Source organism: Primulina eburnea, chromosome 15 (assembly GCF_022965805.1).
Source record: "Primulina eburnea isolate SZY01 chromosome 15, ASM2296580v1, whole genome shotgun sequence".
NCBI classification, from domain to species: Eukaryota; Viridiplantae; Streptophyta; class Magnoliopsida; order Lamiales; family Gesneriaceae; genus Primulina; species Primulina eburnea.
The window spans coordinates 32789575-32802994 of NC_133115.1; the positions used below are offsets into that span (position 1 = coordinate 32789575).

A 13420-nucleotide genomic window follows, 5' to 3' on the forward strand; every position below is an offset into this window, starting at 1 on the left:
AGGAAAAAAACTAAAATTAATTAAAAAAACATATACATGATTATAAATGATTTAACGAAACATATATAACTAAAAATATCATAAATCATTATAAACAAGATTAAAATTGATATTTTAATTTTTAAAAAATAAATCTTTGACATAAAATAAAAAAAAATGATTTTTTAATATTTGTTTTATTAATTTAATAATTATATTTAACATAAAAAATTAATTATAATTACTTATTAATTTTCTAAGTAAAAATGATTAATTATTGATTTTTTTAATATTTATTTAATTTTTTATGTTAATTATTAATAACTAAAGAATATTTCGAGAATATTTTTTTTTGTGTAAGATTTGAAATAAATGGTTTGAAAATATATGTTGTATTTGGTGTAAATATAGCATTATTTTAACGTAAAATTTGCATCAAATAGATTTTGTGATTGAAGATCGTCTTATGGGGAATATTTCACCCTACATGTGGGGCCCCATGTGTAGATCCAAGTTCCAGATTTAGCCACATTTAGGGTCTACTATTTTTTAAAAAAATCACAAATGTGGCTAAATCTGGACCATCTAACTGCCCCACAGGTAGGATCGAACGATCCGTCTTATGGAAACCGAAGCGGCAAGATGACAGAGGCGATGATAAGAAAGAAAGCTGGGACGGCGAGCGTGAAGGATATGCCTTTACTTCAGGACGGTCCGCCTCCGGGAGGGTTCTCGCCGGTCCGATTTGCTCAGCGGATCCCAGTAAAGGTCCTAGTGCAATGGCCAGTATCTTAAGTAATAAGGGGACTGACTGGTGTTTGATTTTTAATATGCGAGAAAGGCTCCAGGGACTCGGATTTGTTATTCTAAAATTTTATATTTTACTAATTATTATGCAAACTTCAAAGTTCTCTGCATTTTGACTTGAATGAAAAATTTGTTTCACTTGGTATGCTATATCTTATGTGTTTGATTCATTTGTAGATGTGGGTACATGAGGGTGGGGATATGGTCTAATATCTGTGGTGTTTTCTTTTGTTTGATAATGATGCTAGGCTTGACGAAATCCTGAATTCATCGAGCCTTACTATGGTTCACACTCTCAAGAAATTCCAGAGTTTTGGGGAGGAAAGGGAGAACTATTAGTTGCATTTATGTTCACAGTCCATACTTGGACATCTATTTGCTTGCTCTAGTACTCTGCTAGCTATGGTGTACTAATAAGGATACGACATGATACGAATTTGAGATGCGACAACTTTCATAAAATTAGGATACAACCAGAAGGATATATACGTGTTTGCATGCATGCCATATATCCAATAGTAGATAGTTGTGAATTATAATAATTAAAAACATTTTAACTGTAAGCCTCTAGGCTGAATCGTAACTAACAATGAAAGTAATTGTTAATCTCACTTAATTAGTCATATCTGTCTCACATAGTAGATGTCGTGTCGCTAGAAAAGGAACTCTCTCACTTGCAAATACAACGCATTCCATCATTAATTGTTTGAAGAGCAAATATGATATGGCCAATGTTTTAAGAATTAAACTCACATATATACAACTAAAATCAAACATTCCCAAGATGGATGATACGTACATTTCGAAAACAAATTATGCACATACTTCGGACTATGCAAGCTCTATTTATTGGTCCGATTCATGAACATAAACTTTATCTCAATCTTCAATCATATATTTGTCTCCTATCTTATATAATTGAAAAACAACATCTGTCATGTGCATTCTCTCTGTCGGTGTTTTTCTTGAACATGCCACTCCAATGCTTAGTATAGAAGCCACACACTCCTCCATCTTACTGTTCATGTCTTCTAGAATGAGGGGATCAATGATTTCCGTAACACGATTCGGCAAGGCACCATTGACGAAATTGTGGAGATTTAAGTTCTCGTCGAATGCTTGACATGTTGGTCTTTTACCCGTGAACATCTCCAAGAGAAGAATCCCAAAACTATATACATCGCCTTTAACCGAGACTGAGTTACTTGTGCCATATTCTGAGCATTGGTTCAAAGGCATTCATAAAAAAATAAAAGGTATATTTTGCTCACAATAAATTAATTACAGTATACTATTGAGAAAAAAATTACATTTTTGTCTAGTAATTTGAACTTTTTCAATTTTGATAATTGATATAACCTTGTCGAATACACGAATGTGAATTTTTTTTCAGAATTTATCAGTGAATTCATGAACTGGGTATTAATGATGTTAATATATATAGTTAATGTGTTAAATTAGATATGAGTTTATTTGGAGATAATAGAATACATACCTGGAGGAACATAGCCTATTGTACCTTTGATCCCAATTGTACTGCTGCTCTCGTGTGCTTCAAGGATGTTTGAAACTACCTTAGACAATCCGAAATCACCCACATGTGCAGTCATATCATCATCCAAGAGAATGTTACTTGGCTTCAAATCGCCATGAACAATTGGTGAATTAGTGCCCATATGTAGGTACTCAAGTGCATGAGCAATATCAATGGTGATTTTGATCCTTCGCAACATCGCAAGTCTCCGAAATTCCGAGTCATGTTCTTCTTCTTGCCCTCTATTGCGGTACAACAAATCTTCCAAACTCCATTAGACATGAATTCATAAACCAAAGCTTTAAATTCATTTCTTTGGAAGTCTATACTTTCACAAACACTGAATAATTTCAAGAGGTTCCGGTGTCTTATTCCTTTTAGTGCAATGCACTCTGCTACGAAGCTCTTCGAGGCACCTTTGACAAAAAGATTAAGCACTTTGACCGCCACCATTGTCTTTCCATCTTCAAGAATCCCTTTGTAGACAGATCCAAATCTTCCAGAGCCGATCAAGCTACCTTCCGAGAATCCATTAGTGGCTTTTAACAGATCTCCATAGGATAACCTCATGAATTGAGCGCCATCAAATGACCCCGTGGAAAGCTGTTTTTTCATCAAATGTTTTTGGCTATAAATGATTACACCTAGTGTAATGCATAATCCTCCGACAACCAGTATTGGAATCAGGATTTTAAGTAATGCTTTCTTAGAGGACTTTGAAGAAGAGCAAGGAGGGAGGTTCAAATCAAGAACTCCTCCACATAATCTCGCATTACCTTCGATCGAGAATTTTGTTTTGTTTCTAAATAATCCTTCTATTGGCACCTCACCTTCGAGGCTATTGAATGACAAGTTCAATTTTTCAAGATTTAGATGACTGAGAAAAATAGGGATTTTACCAGAAAAATTATTTCTTGAAAGATCCAATTCTTGTAATCCCTTCAGAGCACTTAGTGATGGAGGTATCTCTCCTTGAAGATAATTACCACCTAGATAAAGCATTCCCAAGCTAGTGCAACCACTTAGAGAGCTCGGAACGAGACCTGATAATCTATTATTCGACAAGTCTAAGATTGAAATGTGCGTTAAAGCGCCAACTTCGATTGGAATTGAACCCGTGAAGATGTTGTATGATAAATCCAAGTGAATAGAAATGGAGGGAAGACTCATAATTTGTGGAGGAATGGAGCCATCAAGAGTATTATTTCTAATATCTAAGAGTAACAAGTTGGTGCAATTACCAAGACTCTGAGGTATTCTTCCAGACAATCTGTTTTCTCCCAAGTCCAAGTAATTTAACGAAGTTAAGTTTCCTAAGGAATGTGGCATCTCATCTATCAGTCGGTTTCCACTCAAGTTAAGATTTTGCAGATTTGAAAGTTTTCCAATGCTAAATGGAATATGACCCTCAAGATTGTTGTTGTCAAGTAAAAGCGTAGTGAGACCGCCGAAGGTTCCCAATACCAAAAGGAATATTACCATGTATCTGAGTGTAAGAAATTTCTATGGCCTTTATTTGACTAGAAAGATTATACATCGAGTCTGGCAATGAACCCCTCAATATATTACAACCAACTGAAAGAGACATCAGATTTGTGCAATTTGAGAATGATGAAATAAAGCTTATATCATCTTGAATAAGATTTTTTTCAGCGTAAAAGTACTCAAGATTTGAAAGCCTTCCAAGTTCTTTTGGCATTGGCCCCGTAAAACTATTGAAGGCAACCGATATTGTGTCAAGGGAGGTTGCATTTGAGAGTGAGACCGGAAGTTCTCTAGTAAATTGATTGTCATCCAAATTAATGCCTTGTAACTTAGGAAGTGTGAGGCCTATGTTATTAGGTATGGCCCCTTGAAGTTTATTATCAGAGACGTCAAAACGAAGGAGAGTAGATATATTGAAGAGACCAAGAGGGATTTCACCTGTTAAACTATTTTCGAATAATATAAGAAATTTTAGGTGCTGAAGTTGTGCAAATGACTCCGGAATTTCTCCTCTCAAGTTACACTTTGCCAAATGAAGTTGTGTGAGAGATGTTAGATTTCCTAAGGATGGAGGGATAGTCCCAGAAATATTGTTTTTCCCTAAACCAAGATCTTGGAGTTTGCGAAGAGAATCGAGCTCAACAGGGATAAGTCCCGATAACCTATTGTCAATCATGTTAAGATACAAAAGATTTGGACATTGCGATATATTTCTCGGTATTTCCCCAACAAAAGAATTATTGCTAAATTCTACATACTCTAGACGCCTTAAAAACCCCATCTCTTGGGGAATTTGGCCATGAAAGCTATTCGTTTGGAGATTAATGGCTCTAAGAAAAGAGAGATTACCTATATGAGGTGAAAGGCTTCCCTCCAAGCCTTGAGACCTTAGCATTATCCCCACAACTCTATCATGGTGCTTGGCGCCACATCTAATGCCATTCCAGGTGCAGTAATGCTGTGTTTGATTCCAGGAGTTCAGAGCCCCAATCGGATCAAGTATGGCGGCTTTAAATGCCAGCAATGCGAGTACATCGGTTTCATTACTTGAGCAAGCCGATGGAATCATTGCAGCACAACAAAACCATCCAAAAATAATGCAAACAACTTCACTTGTATACTTTGCCATGGTTTTACACCACCCAATATCAACCACAGGGCTTTGTGATGCACTTGATATATATGTTAGCCATGTATATATAGCCATATCTTCTGCCTAAGCCCGACTAAATCCAAGAAAAGAAAGACTTCGTTTTTATTTAATTAGAAAAACAAATTCATTTGGAATACAATTTTTTCTATTTATATTAAAGAAATTTAATCAAAAATATTGCAAAACTTTTTGATACAGTTCATAGTTTTTGCAGTTCATTGTGCATGACCAAATCTCGATTTTAGTCTCATATTCATTTAGGTGTCATGTCTCGAACACCTGCACATATTAGCTTTTACATAAATATCCTAATTTTTTCCATTCACTTTTTTCCCCGATTCAAGGCAGAACAAAAAAATTAGTATATAAAATTCATTCGTAGAGTTGTACTTATAAAACTAAAATAAGTTTTTTTTATAAAAAAAACTTTATATAATTATCCTTTGGTATAATAAATTTTGATTTTTAACTTCCAATAAAAAAAGAAAAAGAAAGTGAGACATGTATATATGTTTGTCAATCAATTATATTATGCATGCATTACAGCATGGTTAATCGGTTTAGTCGATATTCCCAAAATATTCTAATTAATCGAACATTTTGGTAATTGGCAAATTAAACCATTTATGCAAAAAACACTGAATCTTCATATCTCACATATTTTATAGGGAAAATTGTGATATTAATTCTATATATTTGTATATCTACGATTATACTTATTTATGATCTATGTTATCAAATTTCGGTATTGATATGATATCTTTGTTATTTTTGTAATTTTAGTTATTTTTCGACGTGACGTTGATCTGACACCTATGCGGCGCCAACGTGGTTCCGACACGGCTGCCACCTCGATGTTTCCGATGAAAAACGACTAAAATTATTAAAAATTAAAAGATACATGACCAGAATCACAAAAACTAACAAATACCAAAATTATAGCTTTCCCTATTTTATACGAATAAATTTGTTTTCCTCTAAATCCAATGTCTGGAAAATGGAAGTGGCTAGACCGCAAGACTTTGGCTGAATTTGTCTTCTTCTCCTTTCGCAATCAAAAAGTATTCCATAATCCGATGAATTTTCTGCAATGAACAGTTGAAGTGAAAGTAGCAAGAAGGTAGTAAAACAACAATCAATATCTTATTCATGTGTGGAATGGAATCAAATTGTCGGTTTATTTCATCCTACCTATATGGGCATTGCCCCCATGATAGGATGGATGGTCAAGATTTGTCCATGCATATGTAGGACCCACTTTTTTTTTTGAAATTGTATGTTTGGCAAGATCTTTGCCATCCATCCTCTCATGGAGGCAATGCCCACATGAGCAGGATCTCATTAACCCAAATTGTCCATCAATCAATTACGGCCACCTTCCACGGAATTGGAGTCGGTCATCCAGCCATTCATTTTTTATTACGATTTGAGTGGACTTTGACTGCTAAGTCTTCTTTCGCCGGGTCTTTTGCTCTAAAAATATATTAAAGATAACATCTCATTTAACGAATTAATGATATGTTGAAATTTCCCCTGAAGTCTCTGTCCTTCAAGGATGCTTCAATTTATTGTAGCGACTGCTTTAATTAATGCTTCATAAAAGAATATATATATATATATATATATATATATATATATATATATATATATATATATATATATATATATATATAATTTTGATATCTTACACACCTACCGTGCACACCTATGTGAGCACATATGTCACTCATTTATTGGATGTGATGAAATATAGAAAAATTGTACATCAAATGGGTGAGTGACACCTCATCGGTGCTCACATGTGAGCATGGTAAGTGTGCAGCATATCAAATATTTTTTTGAAAAAGTTATGTAATGTGGAATTTAAGTCAATTGGCCCTTGCTAAAATGTTAAACTGGTCATCGCAGAACCACCAACCAATGATGGGCCAAAGCCTGTGTAGACTAGATGATGATTGGGTTGTGTAATTTTGTTTTGCTTATACTAATTTCACGGGTCAATCCAAGTCCAGCCACACCACAGGCCCGACCAAGCCCAATATCAGGCCATATAAAAGAGGGCTTGTTCGACGACGTTTTCACACAGATTAAGAATATTAATGAAAAATCAAATTTCATAAACTTTTTTTTTAATTTTATTCTTATTTAATTTATTTTAAATTGGTTGCACAACAGTTAAATAGCGTTATTAGTAAAAAAATTAGAAGAAATACAACCAAACTTAGGAACTTAGTATATAATTAGGACAACAAAATAAGAAATACAATTGATGTAATTGGGAAGGATGGAATAAAACATTAAGATACTGTTTGGTATGCTGGATAAAAGTGGGATGAGAACAAATTTTTAATAATCCCATGTTTTTTTCAATTTTGTGGTAACCAACTATCATCTCATGGCCCGTGATACTATTACATATGACTACATATGGGTTAGATGAAAAATCACTCCAAGCCCAAGGGATGTGAGGTGGATTAACGTTATATCTCTGCAATTTGACAAATATACCCTTCTCCTCAACAAAAGAAAACACTACTACACGTGAGAGGCATTTGTGCAATTGACAAGGGTATTTAAGAGATTATGTAATAATAAACACAATAATCCTACAAAATTAAAAACATACCAAACAACATATTATTCATCATTATATATTACTCATTCATATCTCATCATGTTTTTATCACACTTCTATTCATCCTTCATACATCTCATCCATCGTACCAAACGGTATCTAAAACAATAATATATGCACTCAAACATTAATCTCAATTACACACATAGTATTAATTGTCCCTTCGACAAAAGAAAATAAAGAAACAAATGCTCAGAATTGTGACATATTTCAGGATTTGACATTTTGATGTCGGCAAATGTGACATTCTTAAAAACAAAAATTGCCTTGTATTCTAGATCGTCTCAAATCTATTTTATCTTACCAATTTTATTGGTTTGAGATATACATATGTGATTGACAATGTAATTATAAATTTTAATAAAGATATTAATTATTTAAGACAAAATTTTGTGTGAGATGGTCTCACGGGTCGTATTTTGTGAGATATATCTCTTATTTGGGTCATCAATGAAAATGCATTATTTTTTATGCTAAGAGTATTACTTTTTATTGTGAATATCGGTAGGATTGACCCGTTTTACAGATAAAGATTTGTGAGACCGTTTCACAAAAACCTACTCGTTGCATGATTTTGAAGAAAAAAACTAAAATTGATTATATATGATTACAAATGATTCAACGAAATATAGAACTAAAAAGGGTTAATTAGGTATCAGTACATTTTGAAAAAGAGTTTTGGTTTTAGTACATGGAGAGAGAAATTTTCTTTAAAAATACCAAAAATACCCTTAGTCTATATTTAAGTTTAATTGATTTTAATTGATCCCCGCGCTCCCGAAAATGGTATCAGAGCATGGTTAATTTATTTCAAACACAAAAATTTTATTATTACTAGCAACTAAATGTATGAGAAGGAGAATTTCGAAAATTATGAATCCGAACTTTAGTTCGAGAAAAATAATTTACAAGAACTATTCCAATATTTTGGAATATACACAAGTTTATCTAACTATTGTTAGATATCAGAAACAGGAGAACAAAGGAAATTTATCTCCTGATAAAAGACAGCAGTGTTTGCAAAACCTTGCATACACAAAAGGTAGACCCTTACAGGCCGAAAAAACCAGATCTTTATTGATCTGTTGAACATGCCAGGAACTACCATCCACTTCGAAATTGAACTTATTTCGCTAGAAATAATTCAATTAGAACAAGAATTACAGCGAAGTACATGCTTCACTGAACTCAGCACAAAAGGTATGCGTTTACAAGGTCTAAAAAACCGGAAAAACATACTTCAAAATCTACTCAGAAGAAATTCTTCAGAGAACAATGGATCTGTATAAACAGAAGATTTACGAAGGGAAGCTACTGCACCCTCAGGTAAAATCTCAGGTAAACTTATGATCCAAAATAATAAGTTTCTGGAGATAATTCCAGACTCTTCTAAGCTCTCTTTAGATCTTAGAGAAATTCAGAAGACAGTCCAAAATTATGGCAATATGCTATATTTTGTACCGCAACGAGTTGAGAAAATCCTTGAAACCCAAGAAGAAATTCTGGGATTAATAAAGGATATTCAAACAAGAATTCAGAAACTAGAACAACAACCAAGTTCTAGTAGAAGAACTTCAGGAGGATGGTTACCACCATCTTTTGGCACTGAACCTTTGTTACATCAACAAGGAAGGCCAGAGTGGTGTCAAAACCTTTGACTGAAGAAGAAAAGATGATCAATCTAATCAAGTCTGTCTCAGAAAAGAAATTCATCTGATGACAACTTTAGAAAGGATTGGTTTGGAGGATCTACAAGAACTTGCGGAATCTTTCGCAAATCTCAAAGTAGTAGATCTAAAGATGAATACAGCAGTAGGTGAAACACCACCTGTAATAACCTGGTCATCTTCTCAGGAACCACCAAGGGAAAGTATGGGATCTCATAATGTAAATATGAGAGAATCTCAGACTGATTTCCATACTGGTGGAGGATCACACCCAGCGGGAACAAGGGCAAGGAGAACTCAAATTCCTTTGCACCAAACACCCTATGGGAAAACTGTTTTAGATCCTATACATCCTTACGGGGTTATGCTTAACCTTGATGTTTTGGACTTCAAAAACAGAGAAGATCTCATAGACGATTGGACATCTGCTATGAGGATTGCAGCAGGAACACTTGATCTCAACAAAGAAGAATTCATTAAACTTTTGGTAATGAGTCTTATGGGATCAGTAAAAATTGCTTGGGACATGACTTCATCAGACATGAAAGAGTCAGTCCTAGTTGGGGAATCTCTTAGTGAGATCGCTGGAAAGATGGCTACCCTATTCAAAGCATACTTTATAGGGGTAGACTATTTCAATAGTCAAGATACAGAGAAAAAGAAAAAATATACTCAGGCTCAGTATAGTCTTGAATTACATGATATATGTTTGGTAGATGAATACATTATGTTATTCACCAAATATAGATGGAATTCTGGAGTCGAAGAAGATATAGCTATGCAGCTTTTCTTCGCAAAAATGCCAAGTCCTTGGAGAGAAATGCTCATAAGGGAATACGTACCTGGTAATCCAGATACATTGGCAAGGAGAGCCTCTTTCCTTAAAGGAAAATTGGCAGAATGGTGTCATATGGCAGCGTTACAAAAGAATTACAAACGCCTAAGGGGTATCAACAAAAGAACTCCTTTGTGTTGTAAGGAAAATGATCTTCCAACTATTATTGGAAGTAAACCACAGAAGCATAAAAGGAAAAGTTTTAGGACTCATCCTTATGCACGAAGTGGAAGAAGTTCTTGGAAACCAAGATCCGTATGGTCCAGACAGAAAGCCAGATCTTATAAATCTGGACAAAGAAGCGGACCATCGAGAAGTAGGATATCATCCCAGGCATCGAGTTCATCTCGAAGCACAGGAAGAACACCTACCAAGAAAACTTTCAGAAGAGCTCATACTAGGGCCAATGAAAGTTTCAAGGACTGCAATTGCTGGACATGTGGAGCAAGAGGTCATATCTCGACCAACTGTCCAGAAAATGAAAAAAGAGGTATTAAACGCTTCGACCCAACTCCGGATATAGAAGATGCAGTTTATTACCAAGATCTCATTCAAGTATACCGATTTGAGGACATTGCCTCAGATGAAAGTATATATGAAGAAGAGGAAGTCTTAAGTCAGGAAGAATCTGATGGAACAGAATCGGAATCTGACTGAAGACGAGGTGTTTCGACACGAAACACATGAAGATTTGTCTGGTTTTTCAGCCAGACAACTATATCTCATAACATGGTTCAAAGAATCATGAGAGAAAATCCAAGTCTACAGAGATATCAAGGCTTCTCCGCAGGACAGGTAGAAAAGTTCTTAGGAAGTCTGGGCCTAAGAAACAGAAAGCATCATCTAATCTATAAAGTTTCTAGAAGGGAAATGGCAATCCCAATGGAACTTACAGGAAATAGAATGGAGATGCAGTTAATTCCTTCCGAAGAAATTAAGGAGGAATTACAAAAACTCAAGATAGAAGTAGCAAGGACTATGTCCTGGATTCATATCGGAGCAATCCAAATTATGATAAAGGCTACTTTCAAAGAAGGGATAGATTCACCTATCGATATTGCTATTTGCGATAAAAGAATGGGGAATCTACAAGATTCAGTACTGGGAACAATCTCAGGAAACCTCTGTGCAGGAAAAATTGTAGGGGTAATCTATCCAAGGATAGCCTACAACCTGGCAGATCGAGATTTCAGCCGAGCCTTGACATTGCATCAGAACTTCAAGAAAAAAGGCTGATGAAAGAAGGTAATAGGCCATATTCTATTACCTATCAAATTTCATATGCTCTATCTAATACACATCATTCTGAACTGTTTATTAGAAATGAGTTTATTGAAATCCCTGAGATATTTGGAAAAGTTTCTCAGGCAATTTATCCAGAAAGAGTCGAGTTTCCTTTAATACAGGAAACAGATATCCAGATCCAAGACAAACCGATTCTACAAAGGAATCAAAGTCTTAGATTGGAATCGAGAAGACTATCTTTTCAAGGAGATAGAATTACAAGTTACAGGTGGGGAAAAACACCTGTCATAGAAACCCAACAGGAGCCAAAAAGTTTTTCTACAATAGGAAAACTTAGATGCCCAGAAGGTTGGAAGGAAATAGAAATAGTATTTGATATTACAAAACAAAGGAATCAATTTCCTTGTAATACCATATACTATTTGGAACAACCTACGATAGGAACTTACCAAGGACTGATTAATATCGGAGAATTGGAAGTCCATATCCAAGGATTCCAGGGAAAGAATCAGATCGACTGATTCTTGGACTAGAGTTTCTCGAGGAACATAAACCTTGGAAACGTCTAGAGTATGGAATGGAGTTTATGGCAGAAGATAAAATGTGGAAAATACAATGACCACAAGTCCATTCTCCATATACATTCCAGTAGGAATGTTGTATGAACAATATAAGGCAGAATATTTTGCTGCTTATATTGATTCAGGTGCTGGAATATGTACAGCAAAACGAGGAGTTTTTCCAAATAATTTGGAAGAAGAGTTACCCAAGATTGCTGGAAGAGATTTTTCCAGAAGAATCTTAATCTTAGGTAAAGGGATTAAGATGACTGAAATCATGATTGGCGGTGCGGGACAAACACCTTGGTACAAGGTAAAGACACCACCAATTTATTTTCATGACACAGGAGCTGACATATTGTTAGGAAATAATTTCCTACAAATGTTCAAGTCCTATACACAAGAAAATGAGACTAGAAGATTAGTGTTCACAACACCATGTGCTCACAAAATCATAGTCCAGAGACTTAGGGAGGCATTTTACAGAAAATTGCCAATCCAGTTTCGCAGCAAGCGTGGTGATTCAGGAAAACTTCTGAACCCGAAAATGAAAGATTCAAGACGGTTTGGAGAAACAATGCTCCAGTTAAGAGCAGATAAGGAACTCCAACCAGAAGATATAGAATGCCTTAAGATAACTCTACATACAAATGAAGTAGAGTTTGAATCTAAGGTATCACTGGAAGATGTCAAGAAGAGGATCAAAGAAAATTATAACGAAGATCCCTTGGCATGGTGGGACAGAAATCAACTCAGGGCCTGCCTTAAGATCAAGGAAGGCAAAGAGTATGAATTTGTCCGTTGTAAACCCATCCCAATGAACATCATTGATCAGAGGGATATGCAGATTATAATCAAGGAACATTTGGACCTTGGATTAATCAAAGCAGGTATGTCACCATATAGCAGTCCAGGTTTTCTGGTAAGAAATCATGGTGAGATTAAACGAGGAAAACCCAGATTGGTTATTAATTATCAAGAAATTAATAAGATTCTGGAGTTTGATGGGTATTTTATACCTAGTAGAGAACACTTGATTAGTTGCATTCGCAATGCCAAGATATTCTCTAAATTTGATTGCAAGTCTGGATTCTATCAGATTCGGATGCAGGAAGAAAGCAAGAAATTCACAGCTTTCTCCACACCTCAAGGACATTATATTTGGGAAGTATTACCAATGGGATTGGCTAACTCACCCCAGATATTTCAAAGAAAGATGGATAATCTTTTCAAAGATTATTTCAAGTTTATGTTTGTTTACATCGACGATGTTTTAATAGCATCCAAAGATATGAATGAACATGTTAAACATTTGGAAATTTTCTCTAATGTTTGCAAGAAAGAAGGACTGGTTTTATCTGAAAAGAAAGCAGTCATTGCTACAAGAAAGATTGAATTCCTCGGAATTGAAATCGATGAGTCAGGAATAATTCTGCAAGAACACATAGTAGAAAAGGTGCAGAATTTTCCAGACAATCTCAAAGACAAAAAGCAACTTCAAAGTTTTTTAGGGGTTGTTA

At 35.0% G+C, this 13420-nt stretch overlaps 1 protein-coding gene across 1 annotated transcript; it reads right to left on the minus strand.

Moving 5' to 3' along the window:
* Window positions 1-1453: 1453 nt before the first annotated feature.
* Window positions 1454-5035, minus strand: LOC140813987 (uncharacterized). The gene is given in 4 exon segments (XM_073172827.1): window positions 1454-2003; window positions 2282-2590; window positions 2593-3766; window positions 3768-5035. Coding segments are annotated over 4 exon segments (3066 nt in total). The 5' UTR covers window positions 5013-5035; the 3' UTR covers window positions 1454-1665.
* Between the last annotated feature and the right edge of the window lie 8385 nt (window positions 5036-13420).